Source organism: Channa argus, chromosome 23 (genome assembly GCF_033026475.1).
Source record: "Channa argus isolate prfri chromosome 23, Channa argus male v1.0, whole genome shotgun sequence".
NCBI lineage: Eukaryota > Metazoa > Chordata > Actinopteri > Anabantiformes > Channidae > Channa > Channa argus.
Window position 1 is genome coordinate 12,802,267 of NC_090219.1, and position 18,682 is coordinate 12,820,948.

General features: G+C 41.6%; 2 protein-coding genes across 4 annotated transcripts; one reads left to right on the forward strand and one right to left on the reverse strand.

The window, feature by feature from the left end:
• Window positions 1-1,272: 1,272 nt before the first annotated feature.
• si:ch211-218c6.8 (apoptosis facilitator Bcl-2-like protein 14) lies at window positions 1,273-8,822 on the forward strand. Of its 3 annotated transcripts, XM_067493158.1 has the most exons (8): window positions 1,280-1,424; window positions 2,132-2,250; window positions 3,353-3,548; window positions 4,125-4,198; window positions 5,444-5,543; window positions 6,418-6,476; window positions 6,561-6,830; window positions 8,117-8,822. In XM_067493158.1, exons 3-8 carry the CDS (start codon window positions 3,359-3,361, stop codon window positions 8,138-8,140), a joined length of 717 nt encoding a protein of 238 aa, XP_067349259.1. In that variant the 5' UTR covers window positions 1,280-1,424; window positions 2,132-2,250; window positions 3,353-3,358; the 3' UTR covers window positions 8,141-8,822. The 3 variants fall into 3 exon arrangements, with proteins under 3 accessions (XP_067349258.1, XP_067349260.1, XP_067349259.1); XM_067493157.1 differs by lacking the exon at window positions 2,132-2,250 and having other exon boundaries at window positions 1,273-1,424; XM_067493159.1 differs by lacking the exons at window positions 2,132-2,250; window positions 4,125-4,198 and having other exon boundaries at window positions 1,273-1,424; window positions 5,445-5,543.
• tph2 (tryptophan hydroxylase 2 (tryptophan 5-monooxygenase)) lies at window positions 8,794-14,690 on the reverse strand. Its single transcript, XM_067493153.1, has 11 exons — window positions 14,166-14,690; window positions 12,868-13,002; window positions 12,600-12,783; window positions 12,114-12,214; window positions 11,592-11,659; window positions 11,030-11,226; window positions 10,747-10,882; window positions 10,529-10,655; window positions 10,325-10,420; window positions 9,818-9,951; window positions 8,794-9,210 (listed from the first exon to the last, which is right to left on the reverse strand). Exons 1-11 carry the CDS (start codon window positions 14,313-14,315, stop codon window positions 9,036-9,038), a joined length of 1,503 nt encoding a protein of 500 aa, XP_067349254.1. The 5' UTR covers window positions 14,316-14,690; the 3' UTR covers window positions 8,794-9,035.
• Between the last annotated feature and the right edge of the window lie 3,992 nt (window positions 14,691-18,682).

Genomic DNA, 18,682 nt, shown 5'->3' on the forward strand with positions numbered 1-18,682 from the left:
CGAAAACTAAAGTCTGACGTGGTCTCGTCTACAGGACTATATTCCCAAAGCACTGGAGCTGAAGCAGTGTCTGTGGACGGCGCTAAGCCGACCTCATCTGGAGGAGACAGTGATGGAGGACAGACGTGTGGAGGTCAAAGAAATATTTAATCTGACTTGAAATGCCAGCATGTGTTCTGATCAGAAATGTAAAAATAAAAAGATGTTTACATTTTTAAACCTGCTGGTTCTTCAGCTTCTGTATCTGAACCAGGGGCCCAGATTTGCCCAACAGCCATGTGCAGTTCTGAATTCAGAAAACTGGACTTTTCACCGTGGAAAAACCGTCGAAAAGAACATCACAGAAACAGCCCTTTCTTAAGCTCTGTTTCACCAAGAGAACCTCTTTCTCAAGACTGTCCTGGTACAGAGAAGAACCAACAGGAGCCAAACAAGGTGACCAGCTTCATTTGTTGCACAATTTCCTTTTTTTTTTTTACCTGCTGATAAAGTCTGTGAAGGTAAAAAAAACCCAGATTTCACTGGGGCAGAGGAACAAGAGGAGAAACTAATTTCCATGCTTCTTCACGTGGGACCTAAAATACCCATGTACATGTAACCCTCAGAGAAATCTATGTCTTACTGCATAATTGCTACTTTGGACCTAACTATATTTGGCGCATGTACTACTGTGTACTGTAGTAAACCCAATTTATAAAAATGTATACAAATATTTGTTTATTATCACCATGAATATAAAAGACAGTACATGATCTGGAACAGACCATGGGAACTAGAAGACTACAGGACATCCCCACCGGGTCTGTGGGAAAATGGCATGTTATATGCAGGGACATGTAGGGTGCTGCCTCCTTACCAGAACCAGAACATTCATAAAATCACAAAATACAATTCTTTGAAACACATCTTAACACGGGGTTCAGGGGCTCAGAACGTGCCCTCCGTCTTCTGTCTTTTTCTACATCATGTGGCGGTCTGCAGACAACTCATGTGCATTACTACCACCTACCAAGTTAAATACAGACCATAACAAATCCTGCTTCTGACTAAACCCTATAGTTCACCAAGTCCATTTTTTTTCCAAAGATAAACCAAAGCCCTGAAGCCATTAGGTTCTGAACTCCGTTACAACATCTCCATAAAACCTCCTGCTGCAGCGAAGATTCTCGAGAAGAACTTGTGGTACTTCTAGTAATTTTTTGTGCTTCTGCTTAAACACTGAGCGTGTGTACTTTCGTGTAAAAGCTGCTGCAACCTAAAGGGTGCGTTTGTTTTGAAGTCCAGGGTAAAAGGGTGGGCGGTTTCGCCGTTCCCGGTGAAGCCGCAGAAGGTTCAGAGACAGAAACGGTTTCTGTTCTCTCGGTTCCGCGTCTCGGTTGTCGATGCGTTCAGGAAGAAACAGCTGAGAATTGTTGACACTTAGGGTGAGTTTTACCCGTAGATTTTCCATTTTTACCCGTCTGAAAAAAAATCAGAACCAATTTTTTCAGTTCGCTTGAGCCGTTACTTATCAGTTAAGGTGCTGAAGTGAAAGTAAAACTGCGGAACATGCTTCAATCAGTCACAACCCAGTAAATTTCGGGTCAGGTGTTTAAACAGAGCAATCCCTCTTTATTCACATTGACACAAAAACTAAACACGTTTAATAAACTGAAACGCAAAAAGCAACAAATATGTTTCCCGGTGTTGCTTAATAACTTCCAGCTTCCGGTGTTTTCACAATAAAAGACTAAAGCACTAAAACATCAGCTTCACTCATTTCCCATCGTATTCCCAATATTTCATTAATAAAAATGTATGGGAGAAATGCAAGTTTACTGATTAGCAGAGACAGATACTTTTTAGAAATTTTAGGAATTAGTGGTTTCAAAAATGCATTTATTCAACTGAATCTTTCTTAATTTAGGTCAGTTCTGAATCTTTTATTCATCCTAAAGGGGGGTGTGGGGACATGTCTGCAGCTTATTTGAATGGGGTTAGAAAACATCAGAAGATGTTTCAGATTGTTACACACTAGACAGCTCACACACAGTAAACTCATTTACACTGAAAGCCTTTGTACAAACAGTGTCAATACAGCATTAGGTAATTTACACTAAAAATTTAACTTCACTTTATCGAATATGAACAGACCGAAAGGGCCGAATGTCCACAGAGCCAGGACCCAGACAACCTAAGAGAGGACCCCAGATCCAGAGGTTCTTACAGTAATAGGAGTCAGCTGGGACAACTGCACACTTTGCTGGATAGGTAGTGTTTGATCATGGAGATCCTGTTCTATTAACACTAGAGTTCACCTCATAGTTTAAGTTGATACATTGCATACATCTGTCAAAAACTAAATAGGATTTTATCAGTGATTTCAGCTACATGTGATAAGCGTGAATCCAGAGGGAACTCAGTATTAATTGTTCTGGTCATGTCTTAAGTTACAACCTTTCTGGAAGAAAGTATTTGATTTATTTAGCAAAATGAGAGGCAGATTACACCAAACTGCTTTTTTGCTATACTGTGCTGTTCTTACGAGTTGCAGCAGGCTCTTATCTTGGCTAACACTATTCGAAATATAAGAGAATGGAAGTCTGCTTCTCCCGTTTAAAGAAGTGGCTAAACGACATGATTGCGTGACTATTTGGAGATGAGATATTCTGTTTCTGATTCCTGCAATAAATTCGCAATAGTGTGGTTTTTCTCAAATTAGAGAAAAGAGTTTGTCCCACCTGTTAGAGTAGTGTTTTTTTTTTTCCCTTTTTAAAAAATTTAATTATGATGAATCCTTTAAATGTCTTGCAAATGATGTACTTGCTTTTTTCCCTTGTGATTTGCCTTCTGGACTTTTCAGTCTCTTAAATTCCTTAAAAATATACTTGTCAGTGTAGTTCAACTTTTCACTTGACCTTCTATGTCTTCATCGCACGTAATTTTCTGCTGCTAACCCATGGACTGTCTCACCAAGGACAATCTTGCACTCATTAATATTCTGTATTTCGAAATAAACATAATCTATGACAGTTTTTCTTTTGGGGGTGTTGTGGTGTATTTTATGTTGGCAAGCTGTCGATTGACATGGCTGTGTTGGTTGGTTTCATCTGTTTACAGATTTGTAAAATTTTTAAAATATAATTTACAAAAAAATAAAATAAAACACAGACTAGACTCGAACTTTCATCTGTGTGTGTGTGTGTTTGTGTGTGTGTGTGTGTGTGTTTAAATGGGTGAATAAGAAGCAACACTGTAAAGTGCTTTGCCCTGCAGATTAGGTACTAAAAAGTGCTATGTAAGAGCAAACCTTTTACCACGTGGGAACTTTTGAAAACTACAGTAAAATTTAGTTTTTTTCCCTGTGTTCCAGGTGAAAATGGCAGGTGCCTCAGCCATGACCGGTGAACAGAGCGAGATTCTCTTGCTGCTGGAGCAGTACTGCTCCAAGAGGTCACGACAGACGTCAACATGCAGGAATCAATGGAAAAAACTGATGTCAGGAGAGAGATTCAGCAGCACTGTTCCCACAGTCTGCACAGAAGGACCCGTTTTATCTAATCAAAAAGGTGAGTGGTCTGTGGATCCTATTCAAATGGACTCACTACAGAGGCTGTTAAGGTTCTCTGCACACAGCGTCATTGACTCTCTGAACTTGATCAACATCAACTATCCTGCTTAAGCCATCAGAACCACACACAAACTTGTTACTGTACAACTCCCAAGATTTATTTGGGCAAGAATCATTCAATCACAGAGCTTCGAGTTAAAGAGGGAGCTAAACTGGAACAGTCTGCAGCTTCAGTCACTTCCTGTTTAAAGTTTGTGGCTCACCTGTGACAGGAGAGTTAGTGTGTTCAGTAATGAGCAGGATCACTGAGATCACTGACACCAGAAATCGTTCACTCACTCAATCAGCATCTATCGTGATCACAGATTCTTATTTTTTCAAAAGAAAAATAGTAAGAGTGATAATTCAGATTCCAGCCTCTGGAACAAGAGCACTTCCTGTACCATTGTAAACTAGATGTGACCAAATTAATCTGCAGATCTGTATGTTTTACTGCTGGTATGTGTTTAGTGTATATGTTGCCATGACAATATACTGAAAAGAATAAAGTAAAATCTGCATCATGTGTCTCCAGCTCCCTCCATCTTCTCCACCTATAAAGTGATGACACTCGTCCTACCGGACAGAGATGGCGCTGGGGTACAAAGTGTTGAGTGAACCCATGAGGACTTGTTTCAGAGTAGAAACAGCTGAGAGGCTGAGCAGTTCGCCTCACTGCCCAGGTAAAGGAGAGGCAGCATCTAGGCAGTCAGTCCAGACAGGGAAGACAGAAATCCGAGGAGGGCAATTGAGGAAACAGGGACAGTCTGGGAATGACAGAATAATCCTGGCTGGTGGATACATGGAGGAGACATGACTGTTGTTTTGGATCTTTGTTTTCTTGGTTTTCTCTGCCAGTTCTCCAGCCATCCCAAGTGCTCCACCTGCCCAGTTTTTCCCATTAGATCCATCACCTGACTCGGGCCCACTTATTCACACACCTGGTCCCAGTTTTCCCTCATTTTACAGAGTCTCCACTGATCAGCCACAACATTAAAACCACTAACAGGCAAAGAACATTGATTTACACATGTAAAGAACAGATAGAGAACCAGAGACAAGGACACAGGTGAGGACGTGTTGCCCGTCTGGTCTGACTTCCCCAGAAGAACTCCTGTAGAATTGAATGCTGGTTATGACTGAAAGGTGTGAGAAGATACAGAGCATACGGACCATTGTGTGGGAGGGCAGTGGAGCTGCCGACCACTCACATTTACTAAAAACCAGGTAACAGAACGAGGGCTGTTCAGTGTGACCCTCCTTCCTGCAGTGTAGTCGCATTCTGTGTGGAAACATATGTGCACACTGTTCCGTATGTATAAACAGTCCTCAAGTTTTCTAGAAGACCATGTTGGAAAATGTCAACTATTCCTTTAAAAGATCTGCTACTGACAAAGTAGAAGACACCTTCAGAGGCCTGTGGAGTCCATGTCTGGGTTAGTCAGAACAGTTTATACCAGCAAAGGGAGACCTAGGCAGGTGGTCAGTGTTGTGGCTGCCAACCGTTAGAGAGTTGATCTGCCTGAAACCAGTTCTGTTTAGTTACCTGTTGCCAGTCTCATTATGTACCCGATTACTTCCCTGCCTGTCTATGGCTGACCTCTGTACAGTCTTTGTCTCTGGGTCATCTGGAGCTGCTGAGGGAAAACAGGTGAGCAGGTGAACCACATGGAGTAAGGTGAAAATGATCAAAGGGACAGTCCAGAGACATCTGGACAAAAGGAGAAACAAGGTCCAGAGCAAGAATCACTACACTTACTGGTTGTTTTTACACCTGGTTCTAAACTCTTTGTGAATTTTCTCTTGTAATACTTGAAAAAAAAAATCAGTTCAGGGGTCTAATGTGTGTCCACAGACGATTCTCCCTCCAGAAGTCACAGTGCAGTGGCAGAACGGCTGGTGGAGATCAACAAATCAGCTCCAATACCTGAAGTGGTGGTGGAAGACCAGGATGGTGAGGGTCTGACACAGGGGGTCTCGAACAAGTCACGACCACATTCCAAGGAGCTCCCCAACGGGTTCATGAATCCTAGATGAACTTGATTAGTCAAATCTGAGTAGTTCATAAGTGTCCCACCCCCGTCTTACACAAAAGGACTATTTGACAATTACTTATCAATCCTTGTGCTGCTGTCAACCTTGATGAGCCAGTGGTCCCAATGTACATGCTTTCATGGCTAGCACATATGTTTCACACTCTTCTCAACAAGTAGTGGGAGCTGCTGTAGGCCCCTCCCACATCCCAAAGCACTCACAGGCGGCCCAGTCCTCGTACCAACTGTCCCAGCTGGAGTCACAACAGGAGATATTCACCATTCCACCGCATCCAGACAGCAAATGAAATGAATCGTGCATGCACAAAGCCAATATCCAGGAGATGATTGATATATTCATTTTAAATGTTATTTTTTTAGGTTTTAAAGCAAAATGTGCGTTGTGGACACCAACATTTTGTAAAGGTTCAGAAAAAACACTTATCAGTGAGTTCAGGTTAAAATAAGCTATAAAAAAAATTAAAAAAAAACATGAGTAGCTCTCTGCCATTTTCATTTTTAAAAGTAGCTCTCAGGGGAAAAAAAAGGTTGAAGACCCCAGGTTTATCAGAATCCGCTTCACTAAGACAACGGTTTTTACACAGACCTGGATCTGATAGCTGGTTCTGTTTGAAGGTTCTTGATTCACTAAAAGCATTTCTATTATTTTGTCTACCCCAACCCAGTTAATCGCGGTGTCGGTCTGTTAAAAGGCCTTGACCCAATCATATGGGTGTGTTTGATCTGCTCCAGTCATGATAAGAGGGGTTGATCTGTGTTTTTGCTCTGCTGCAGAAACCATTCGGAAACTGGTGGAGCTGATGATAACATTTGGAGACGACATCAACATGAAGGTGTGTGTTCTGATAAATGGACAGAACAACCAAAGGTTCGCGCTTTATCAAAAACTGTTCAGTCAGTGCCTTGTTTCTGCTTAGATCCACCAGGACCCAGTCCTCCAGGAGCAGCTCTCCAACCTCAGCTATGACACATTTCAGAAGCTGACCTTCAGCGTGCAGAACCTGGTCCAATCGGGCCCAGCAGCAGAGTCCGAGGATCAGATTCAGCAGCAGAAGATATCCTGGGCCTTTGAGGTGACCAGCAGGATGTCAGTCATAACCGTCGTCCAGCGGAGGAGAGTGCTGAGCTACGGGGACCAGTACATTCAGCAGCACCACTCTGCCTGGATCCAGGAGCACGGAGGCTGGGTGAGCAGGACTCCAGTCTGGATCCAGACCCTAAGAGTCTTCTATCTGGACTGTGAAGTGTTTAAGACTAAAATAATAAGACTCGATTAGATTTTTTTGAGTGGGTCCTTCGGTTGCTGCATCTTATCCAGTCCATGGTGAGGGCAGTCTAGCAGACATACAAATAACGTAATGATTAACGTTATATCCCAAGATTCAGGAGCAAGCAGCCATAACTGAACAGGTTCAGATTAAGGCCAGACATCTGGATCTGCCCTGAACCATATGGGGGAGAAACTGGTGGCTTGTTCAAAAGTCAGGAAAGTTGGCTTAGAAAGTAATTGAACACGGGTGGGTACACAAACACATCATTATCTGTTCTACAACAGGCACAGCAACAATAAACCTGTTCTGCTACAGCTGTAAAACAGTTTTCTGCACCTGATTGTGTGACAGGTGTTTAAGAGAATCAGCGAAAGAGACTCCCACACACCATCCGTCTTATGTATTGCTCTATAACTATTCAATTAACTATTTAATTGATCAAATTCAATAAAAAATAATAATTGGCCTAAGTGACAGTGAGCCGGAGGTTCAGGGTTTTGCTGTAAAAAGTTAAATGCCACCACAAAATAAACTTTTTTTTTTATAAAAAAAATAATTATATTAGACATAGTTATTTTAGACAAGGTTTCATCAAACTTTCTGTTAGTATTTACCTCAGTTTGACAAAGAATATGGACTTTATATAGGCCTCCAGAGCTAAATGTGAACCACCTGCCTTGTAGTGGATGGGGGATTTCTCATTTCCACTTTAAATGTGTCTCCATAACTCTCTGATTTAGAGAGACTACCAGCACCACTGAACACACACCTTTGTAAATGTTCTGGAAATGTGGGATTGTTAGCAAAGTAGTTTATATTCTACTATAAACCAGTGGGACTCAGACTGCATTCACCAGCACAGAAAGAACAAAAGGTGAGGAGTGACATCTGTGGACAGGCAGGATGCATGGATGGAAAGATCAGTGAGGACGAGGCAGACACATGCTGGTGATGAAGAGATTAGAAAGCTTCAGCACAACAGAGGATGACAAGGAAAGAGTAAAAATTGATTTTTAGAAACACAGAGGGACTAATGAGGAACAGGTGGGACTGCTGGGTTACTGCAGGGAAATAAGATTTAAGGTTTTCCTTTTATCCCTTTGACTTTGCACTGGATTTCTGTTGTGAGGTAGACTAAGCTGGTCAGGTGTCTTCTTATGTTTAATTGTCAAATAACTTGTTGTTTTCTCCGTCTCATGCAGGACGAGGTGTTTGATGTGGACTGAGATGGACAGACTAAATTTCCTCCAGAGAAGACTGACTTACTCTGTCTGAGTTTCTGAGAAATAACAGTGAGGTGGAGTTTTAATACCAACCTGAACCTGAATGCAGCCTTTTCCTTTTTCTCTCCAATCATCTCCTGGATCACCTGCACATCTGCTTTACATCTCCGGACCATCCAACACACCTGTTCCTCCAGTCTGTGCGCAGCTTCTGTCAGTTCTTTGTGGACTCATCCTGGACCATTTGTGTCATCTGGAACCCAGAGATGTCTTTAATTCATTTTAAAGCAGTTCTAGTAGTTTTATTGCACTTCAGCGTCTACTATGTTAATTATAATCTTTCTCACTAGTCCCTGTTCTGTGTGATCCAGTTTTACCCACATTCAGGATCTGATCTGAACTCAACCTGATGACCATGTTACTGCTGCAACTGTAGCTGTGGGGGGAAAAACAAATGCACACAAAGCAAAGTGCTGCACACTGAACAGTTTTAATACATCATGATATTTTATACTCTGATGTTTTTGAAGCAAACACACAACTTCACAGGAGGATTTTCACTGATGATTTGTTTTGACAGTTGTTGGTCTGGATTCTGACAACAGATGTGGACTTGTTGCTGGTGATCACTTGATGTGTCCTTAATAAAAATCTGATTTTCCAACTCTATAGACCAAAACAAAAATGAGGTCAGCTGACTATTTATAATGATGAAAACTGAACCAGAGTAAAATGAATACAAATGGAGTCAGTGATAGGACTGAACTAAGCCTGTGAAATGGTTTCTTCTGTCTGATCACAGAGATGAGGAGTTGGAGCGAAGCAACACAAACACGTGTGATGCTGTATAGAGGCGGTGTGTTGTGGACCAGTCAGCGCTTGGAGCTGAAGCAGGTGATCAGATTCCCATGTAGGTGTTCATCTTGCTCAGGGCGTCGCACACGGTGGTGAGGTCGCTGCGCAGGTCCTGCACCACGTTCTCAATGCTGCGCGTGTCTTTGAGCAGGTCCACGCTCTGAGTGTAAGGGTTGTAGTACACAGAGAATGGCCGCTTAATTGTCTTCGCAAACTCCCTGTGACACACACACACAGACACGTGACAATCTGACATCTCCTTGAGAATGAGCTGGATCAACATGCAGAGAAAGTCTGGTTACATTCCAGTAGTTGTTTAACCAGTCATCACTGTTTGGTGTGAGGGTGAAGAATCGGGTTTACACAGTTCTTAAAAACAGTCAAATTCATCTCTAAGATCTGAAGAAAGTTTAGGAATAAACTGAGATGTGTTGGTAGATGTAAAAGTTCAATATTCTTGTCTGACAACCTGCTTACTGTTCATGTCTCTAAATGGATCCATTCATATTTTTAGTGTCATCTACAGTTGGGTGCAGACGTTTTCATCTCCTTATGTTAAAAATGGCCTGTGAAGGGAAACATAATCACAAGGCACATTCAGCTGCTCCGAATGTTCTTTTATCATCAGACCCCTGGTTCACAAACTAGAGTGTTTGTGCTTTCTTTGACCTGTGTTCCTGACTTCGCCTCTGTGACCCCTGATCTGATGTTTCATCTTTAATATAAGAAACTCTTAGTTTACTGAACATGGGCCCAATTCTGCGGGGATCACTGTGGGTGGGGGTTTGCTGTGTTACAGTCCACGGATAGTCTTTGGTCAGTTACCTCATCTTCTCCTTTGCCTCCTCGAAGCTTTCAGACACGAAGTAAACCTCCTGGAAGGTGGTAATGAGGCACTCCTGCATACAAGTTGTCTTGGGGTCGAACATCTTCACACAGGCCTGATCAGACAGAGCATGCTGGGAAACATCAGGAGAATCAGTCAGAGAGCTGCACAGTCACTGACACATTTGATGTTCATTTATTTTTATTCTGTTAATTTTATTTACTGTAAAGTTTATTGTCGCGAACAATTTATCTCTTCTCAGTCCAGGCTGCTGAGTTCTTCTAAAGTGTGACAATTTGCGTTTTTTGTTGTTTATTACAGTCAACTGAGAATCTTTCAACTCTGGGAAACAATAACTGAATGTACATTTTATAGACAAAACAATTAATTTAATTGATGGGGAAAAAAACTGTGTGTGTGTGTGTGTGTGTGTGTGTGTGTGTGTGTGTGTGTGTGTGTGTGTGTGTGTGTGTGTGTGTGTGTGTGTGTGTGTGTGTGTGTGTTACCCGGAGTTCTCCGATGGATGACAGTAAACCAGCTCCGTACGCTCTCAGCTGACCGTCCTGTTTGCAAAGTCCAAACTCGATAGTGAAGAAATAGCACTGGTGAAACACACAGAGTACAGCTGGTGGTGAGCAGCGCCGGCTGTACTGATGTAAAACATATTTGAAGATTAACTATTTAAGTTCAAAAAGAAAATCACGCCTCACCGTGGCCAGTTTCTGAACGTCCTCGTCTGACGCTCCCAGAGAAGCCAGACCGATCTCCTGGGAGAACTGAGCAAACTTGGGATCAGCCAGCAGAGGAACGTGACCCAGCAGCTCGTGGCACGTGTCCCTGGAATCAGATCGTCAGTAGACACTTAACCAGACACTTAGACACTTCTGTTCGTAACTAATGAGAGCTGCAGGTGTGGGCGTGTACTCACGGCTCAGGTGTGTAGAGCGGATCGGTGCTGTGGCGAACGTACTGAGTGCAGTTAAATACTCTGTAGGCCAAACCAGCCAAAAAGTCTCGGGGAGACAGGTACCCTGCTACGGGTCGGACTGTGAAGCCGGATCGCTCTGAAACACACAGAATCAGGGCAGACCTCATTGACTGTCACCTACACCCAGTTTGACTGACTTTACTGCAGGTTTGACCTGTTACTACGCCCTACAGATGGAGCTGAATGGACAGTGACAACAAAGAGTCACAAGTATTCAGTTAACCTCGGAGAAAGACCGAGACGTCCTCCAGCTGGGGGATGTTGTCCTCCCTGTAGCTGCAGTGTTTTATGAGCAGCGGCCAGTTCTTCAGGTACTCTCTGCAGGCGTGGCTCGGATACAGCTGGGTTAACTCTCTGAAGACCACTCCCCATGTCCTGATCTCCTCAGGGGTGTATTCCACGCGAGGGATGGGCTGTCCGCTGAGGGTAGAGACAGACACACGGCGTTCCCAATCTTTGGTACGTGTTATCATGCTTAGCATATAACAAACTGCGTGATGTGGGTTCTCCACAAAAGTCAGTCACAAAGAAGGAGAATTTAACATTGGATCATATGTACTGATGATTTCACATGTCCATTGCTGTGACGCTGCTCCTGGTAACAACAATTAACAGTAAATAATAGCAATAATACCCCATCATTCTGAACATAAAGTCACTAAAGCTGCCAAACAGTGCCATGACATGGACAAGTCCAGTGAAGTACCGCAGGACTTTACTTTGTTAAGTGTACTTGGTCACAGTTGAACATAAAACTGCTGTGTATTAGAACTGCTAAAACTTACAATTTGTAATTCATGGCCACTTCCACAAAGTATTTCCTCCGCTGACGATAAACGTTGTCTTTAAAACCCTGAGAGAAAAAGAGGAGTGAGGAAGAGTTCATCTCAGAGATTTCATCAGTTAACAGACAAACCTGAAACAAACCTCCGCTACTGTGGATGAAAGTCACATTAATACATAGATGTAGAATCACATCCATCTGATGTAGAACAGAAAGAGAACTAGAACGTGCAGAGTGACAGTTGACAGCTGAAGTCAAGTCAAAACTAAAATGTGTTCGTAAAAAGCTGGAGACAAAGCTTCAAATACAGTAGCAATGATGAGCAGCTAGCAGGTAAATGTTAATAAGTAAATACAAAACAAATTAAATGGCTTAGAGTCAGAAAGATGAACTGCACAACTTCCTGATATTTTCTGACAGGAACTGATGAAAAGTTTTCATCGCCTTTTTTCCCTCTTTGTTTCATCACTCTGTCTGTGAGGAGCTGCCACCACACAGGAATTATAAACCTGAATGAACTTACAGGGTGGTCGGCATCCAGTTCAGAGCCATACATCAGCACTCTGTGAGAACACTGATCCAGCTCGGAGATTTTCATGGGAAACCAGGGAACGTCGTCTCCACCTGAAAGCAATGAGATAGAACAATTTGTACATTTCCTCTACTTTACTTAGTTCAGGCGACTAAACTGCAGTGAGCAGCTTAATTATCCACCACATACAGACCAATGCAGATGCACAAAACTCTGTGTACATTAATGACTCAAACTGTGTCGCAGAAACGTGGACACGTTTTTTTTTTTTTTTTTTTTTGCATTTTTATAAAGACACATGTATGTCTAGTTCTGTTTCATAAATATCACTCATCTGGCCTCAGATGGAAGGGAAACGGCCCTAAACACCAGTTTGCTACTGATACTCCACCTGGAAAATTAGGAAGATTGAGGAAGAACAGAGAGAGGACCTGCTGCTGTCTTTCCACCTCTGTGAATCAGAGATGAGCTCCCTACCTGCTTCTGCAGACCACACGTGTGCAGGTGTGTTGAAGGAGATGATGTTTACGTGATCTTTGAGGTGCTGCAGCAGCTCGTTGAACTCCTTCTTACTGCAGCTGCAGTCGGCAAAGATCTCCACCTGGTTAGGTACTCGCTTTGACATGCGAGACTCAATGTGGTTCAGATTCACTCTCTTCTCCTGCAAAAGGAAGAGGAGACGGGGGATGAGAGCGGAAGAGACTATGTGCTACCCCACCTGACAGGATCCAGGTGTGTTTCCTACCTGGAAGAGTCTCAGAGCTTTGACCAAACAGCCAACCTCGTTCTTCAGAGAAAACACCACGGCTGTTTTCCCCGAGTCCTCACTGTTCTCTGTATCTGCCTTCTCCTTGATGGGACAGAAGGAGGGATGCTGGGACTGTACCCCAAGGAGAACAAGGTAGATAAAGTCAACAATAAGCATGACCGGCTAGGACCAGTCATGTCCAGTTTCAGAACCCGAGTCATAGTTTTACTATATGATGGACTCCCTGGTTCAATTCTCCACAGGTAAACCCTTTAGACCCGTGAACCCCCCATGTGAGACACTGACAGGTGATAAAGGAGGAAATCTGCAGAGCTCAGTAAGTTCTGAGTTTTTATCTAACGTTCAAATTACGTAAAATGAGCAAAACTATGAATTATGATGTGAAAAAAAATGCAACTCAGTCAATTGAACACAGAACTGTTTATTGTAAACAAGTTGTGTTTTCTGGGCAAGTGAACGATGACTTTAAATAATAAATGAATGGAATCTTTCATTCAGTTGACAATCAAATTGCAGTGTGAATCAAAGTTTCTTGTTCCTAAATGTTGGATTTAATAAAAAACTGCAGAACTGAGGAGACAAACCGCTCAACAGTTCACTAATTTCTCATATTATTATTATGGAAGTAGAATAGTAGAAAAATTATTTGTATGGGTACAGGGATTTGTGTGTGCGTACTTAGACTTGTGTGTCTGTACACAAATCTGTAACTGTAAATAATATGTGTGTATAAATAATGAGTCTGTACTCACAAATGTGTGTCAGATTTGCTACTATTCTACTTCCGTAATAATATGACAAATTAGTGAACTGTTGAGCGGTTTGTCTCCTCAGTTCTGCAGTTTTTTTAAGACTCCAACATTCAGCAACAAGAACATTTGGTTCCCTGAGTGTCAACTGAATGCAAAGCTTCCATTCCTTTTTTATTTAGAGTCATTGTTCACTTGCCCAAAAAACACAACTTGTTTACAATAAACAGTTCCGTGTTTAATTGAGTGAAGTTGCATTTTTTTCACATCATAATTCATAGTTTTGCTCATTTTACATAATTCTTTGTATAAAAACCTCCATTAAAGAATGCTAATTAGAAATACTAAGTAGAAATAATGTTGCCTGTTCTGCTCCTGTTTGACTTCATAGCATTTACACGATAACAAAGATCTTTAAATTTCAGTAACTGAACTCATTACTTATTCAAGTACTTGTAATATTTGTGTACAGTTAGTATTTTCCTAAATCCACACACAATAAGATAGAGGGGGATGAGTTCTCACCATCTGCCCCCCTGTGTGGCGCCGATGCTGTTGGTCGAACATGGCAGAGTCCAGCGACAGCCCCCTCCGGGCCCAGTACTTGCTGGAGAACATCATCATGGCTGGCTGCATCCTAGGCACCGGCTCCTTCAGCACGTGAGGGGAGGCCATGGGGAACCAGTGAGTATACGAGTACCAGGACTCCAGCCTGCTGCTCTAGTGCGCTCTGCAACACTCTGCTGCTCTGGATCACTGTCAGTGAGAAGGTCTGTCTGCCTGATGCTGAGCTCCCTTCACTCATATACACACACAGAAGGGAGGGGGGAGGTTTATAAGCACCTCCTTTAACTGAGGAGTGACTCATTCAGCAGATCTGTTTCTGGACCTCTTCTCTTCTCTCAGCGCTGCAGCTCATAAAGTGAATACAAATGTTTTCTAACCTTCATTGTAATATGTATGTGCTTATTGTCAATAAAGATTGTTCTGATGTTAGACATGAAGCTAAGTGACACATTTCAACTTTGTGCTAAAGAAGTGAATAAATCGGTTGAACCTGAAATAAGTTATTTTTAAAAATTCATGTATTAAAAGATCACAAAGAAACAATGGCGTCTTGTTAGGGTGAAAGCTAATGTTGCTCACGTGGGGGGGGACTCCTGACCCCTGCCATTTCTAGTTTTTATTCTAAGATTAGCTAAGCTACAGTTCACATCATTTAAATAATAAACATTTTTTAAATAAACTTGCTATCCTGATGTAAAATATTGAGTTGAAACATGACTACAGCAAAGTGTGAATATTGTGAATAATAAGTAAATATTTTTGGAAAGGAAAAAATTTAGCATTTAATTTTTAATGAATTTGCATAAATTGCTAAAAACCTTTTCAATTGGTCACTCCCTATCCCAGCTGTCATTGGGCCAGAGGTGGGGTCCACCCTGGACAGGTCTTCAGTCTGTCTCAGAAGATCAATCCAAGGGAAACCAAAGTTGAGACCAAACGAACAGGTAGAAATAACACTCCCCTTGATGTGGAACAGAAGTAAACAAAAGAAACAGTAAAAAGCATGGTTATGTGTGTATAAACTATGCGGCAAAGGCAGAAAGAAGGTCCAAGGTGAGGGCTCATGACAGAACGATAGGTTAATATTTGAGGTTGAGGGAAACTTCAGCATCAGCAAAACTCTTCAAGCTATAAAATTCATTTATGACATGAAACATGACGTGACAAAATCAAGCTAACTGGATCAGAACTAATACAAGACTGCAGCTCCTGTGGGATGTTCTTGGTCTGCAGTGCTCAGGAGAACACAAGGAAGGAAACCAAGTGAGATGACAACAGAACGATGGCTCACTGATGCATACTGGTCCTTCACCTGCTGACCTATAAATCCGAGGGGCCTACAGCACTGCAGTTACTTCAAAATAAACCAAAAAATAAACCAAATAATCTGGATACTGTAACAGATACATTTTTTTAAATAAGCCTTAATGAAGCGTATCTCTGCAGAAATCACACAGAACTAAAACACAGTACACAGCCAGTTTCTAAAGCTGCTGTAAATCTAAAAACTGTGGAACAGGAAGCTTTTCAGTGTGTGCAGAGGAAGAAACAGCCTTTACCTCAGTGGCTCAGTGAGCAGCCTGCTGAGGGAAAGCTTTGTGTTGTTGATATCTAATGTAGCAGTGAGAGAAACTAAGGGAAACCTGGTTTTAGGTCTCGATGGTTCTGTACTGGTGTCCTCCTCAGTGACTAATTTCTATTTTAACCTTTTAAACCAGTTTTTATTTATGTTTTAGTCTCCACACAGCTGAGCATTGCTGCTGCAGCTGTCAACAGGTGTGTTTGTCTCGCTTCACTGAGCTCTCTGGGAGCAGGTGGAGCAGAGTGAATGACAGCCGGGCCTCCATCCACACAAAGCAGCGTCCTGCTCTTCAATAAAACCCTACGAGACGGAGGTGATAAGGCTCCAGGCGGCGACGGCCTGATATCAGCCATCAGCTGAGACAATTTCCTGCAGTGCAGGAAATGAAAGAGCAGAGAGACGCTGCAAAAGCTCCGGCAGCTTTGTTCCGACTCTGATGTAGCTTTATGAGCAGATTCCAGGTGATACTTTCCTCCGTCTCCCAAATGTCTCCCATCATAGGGAGACGAGGAGGGGTAGGGGAGGGGGAAGCTGACGTCCATCACACACATGAAAGAAGCTGAAGTGACATTTGGAGGCAAATGGACAGGAGAGGCAGTTCCTTACTGGCATTTCTGCATGTTTATGAATGAAACTTAGCCTGGGGGGGGGACATTTAGTGAGGAAGAAATGAGCAAAAGTCTCAGTCAGAGAGGAGACACTCCATCTTGGAAATTGTAGATTTTTGCACAGGAATTGTATTTTTTTTCATTATATAACGAGATCTTATAATGTCACAACAAGAGTTACACTCAAAGTCAGATGTTCTGTTCAATTTCATCTTCTAATTTGATTTTCAAATGGTTTATCATTTTAGCAGTATTTGTACATTTTCAATTCAACTTTATTTACATTGCACCAATTCAGAAGTCATCTCAAGGCACTTAAAGGTGTATAGAGAAAACCCAACAAATCCCACTTGAGCAAGCCCTGGGCAGATATGTTGTTTCAAACTGAATTGTTCTTACAGACTGATGTAAACTGACATTATGTGCTAGAAAATGTACACTACTGAAATTTCAGAATGCACTATAACCTTTATCGGTGAACTTAATTTGATCTTCTCTAAACTTTTAATGCACATGTCCAAGTGTTCAATGTTTCAGTATTTACTGCATAACTTGCTGTTCTCTAACAAGGTGATTAATCATAAAAACCACAACAAGTGTCTGATCCATGAATCAACCATGTTCTGGTTCAATGACAATATGTATTTAAACCCTTTTCATCGTGCTGTTCACATTTTGACATGATGAGTTCAAGATGAAACCTTTTGACAGTTGAGGTAAAGTTATTGGGACATTTTTGTTGTGGTATACCCACCATTGTTGTTAGATTTTGTTTCAGTACATTGTTTGAGATGAAGAAATTACCTTTGCATGCTTCTACTTAAATGTCTACTTTCATGATATATCACTGTTAATTTTTTCATTTTCCTTAAATTCCACCCAAAAGTACTAAAAAAGTAGTGTAATTATGTTTTCACATTTCTGACATAAATCTGATTCAGTCAAATGAGAGTTTAATAATCTTAAGGCTTTCACTTGATTAAAGTAAATGCCTTAAAAACAAACTGCTGCAAAGACAACAGCAGATGGGCAGAAGTTTCAAACAGCTGGAGTCTGAGAATTAGAGCAACAGGTGCTAACATCAGCTAAACTTAATATGGGTGTTGTGTCTTTAAATGTAACTTTCATAGACAATAAACACAATTGTTTACAACCCCTATGGAACATTAATGTTGTTTGTTGGGGTATTTTGTTATTGAAAGAGATTTGTTTTAATTAACCCCCTAAATGCCGCTGAGTTCTTGTTTGACTGGGTTTGTATACAACTTGGTCAAAAAACAGAAAATAAAACTTTGAATTTCACTGATATTTAACTTGGTTATGCAAAGAAACTGCAGACTTATCAACAATCAGATCAACTGGGGCTCCATCAGTGAAGGTTCACTCCCAGTCACTAAACCTCTCTGTTGTCTTTGATTCTAATTTAAATTTTGATAAACTAGTTTGTGACAAACACCATTGTCCTCCATCTTCATCAAAGCAGTAGTAAGCAGTGGTTTTTAAGTTGTTTTCTGTGCAGTAATAAGGTTACTGATTTTAATCTGATGCTCAACTTTTAATAATTTACTTCTGTTTTGATTAATCATGAACAAGATGATGACATTTCATGTCTGCATGAATAGCAATAGTTGTTTTCACATGTGCTCTGCAGATAAAGAGACTTGTATAAACAAAGTAAATGTGTGTTAGAGCAGACCATTCAGAGCATTAGTACAGCCTCTAACAGCTAATACTGGGTTTGTTTGTTAAATGAGCAGAAATGTCTGATGTGTGGAGCCACGACCTGACACCACAGCATCACAGACTGTTGTACTAATGTCCTGTCACATTTGAACCTTGATTAATGGACACTACCTGAAGCCTCTGAAGAGCTGCAAAACAGTTGTAAACTAATGCAGAAATTCCAGGGAGACTTTGACCACAAAGACATAAAACAAACAAACTGCGTGATTGAATGGTTTGTCTTCATTTTGTGTGTTTGGGGGGAGACTATAACAGCAGAGGGTTGTGTCAGGAAGGGCATCAGATATAAAACACATGCAAAAATCAATCGTGCAAATCATGACCTCTATACCGAATCTGACAGTATGTCTTGTGATAAAAGAGTATCAGCGAGAATGAAAGGAAAGGTGTTCAAGTAGGTGGTGAGACCAGAGATGATGTTCGGCTTAGAGACAGTGGCACTGAAGAAAAGACAGGAGGCAGAGCTGGAGGTAGCAGAGCTTAAGATGTTGAGGTTCTATTTGGGAGTGACGATGATGGACAGGATCAGGAATGAGGACATC

Coding starts and splice junctions, on each gene's coding strand:
- tph2 (XM_067493153.1), bottom strand. CDS start 14,315: ATGGCCTCCCCTCACGTGCTGAAGGAGCCGGTGCCTAGGATGCAGCCA. Junction 10,883..11,029: donor CGTCTCGGTCTTTCTCCGAG/GTTAACTGAATA, acceptor TGTGTGTTTCAG/AGCGATCCGGCTTCACAGTC. Junction 10,656..10,746: donor CCGCTCTACACACCTGAGCC/GTGAGTACACGC, acceptor ATCTGATTCCAG/GGACACGTGCCACGAGCTGC.
- si:ch211-218c6.8 (XM_067493157.1), top strand. CDS start 3,359: ATGGCAGGTGCCTCAGCCATGACCGGTGAACAGAGCGAGATTCTCTTG. Junction 3,549..4,124: donor CGTTTTATCTAATCAAAAAG/GTGAGTGGTCTG, acceptor ATGTGTCTCCAG/CTCCCTCCATCTTCTCCACC. Junction 5,544..6,417: donor GGTGGTGGAAGACCAGGATG/GTGAGGGTCTGA, acceptor GCTCTGCTGCAG/AAACCATTCGGAAACTGGTG.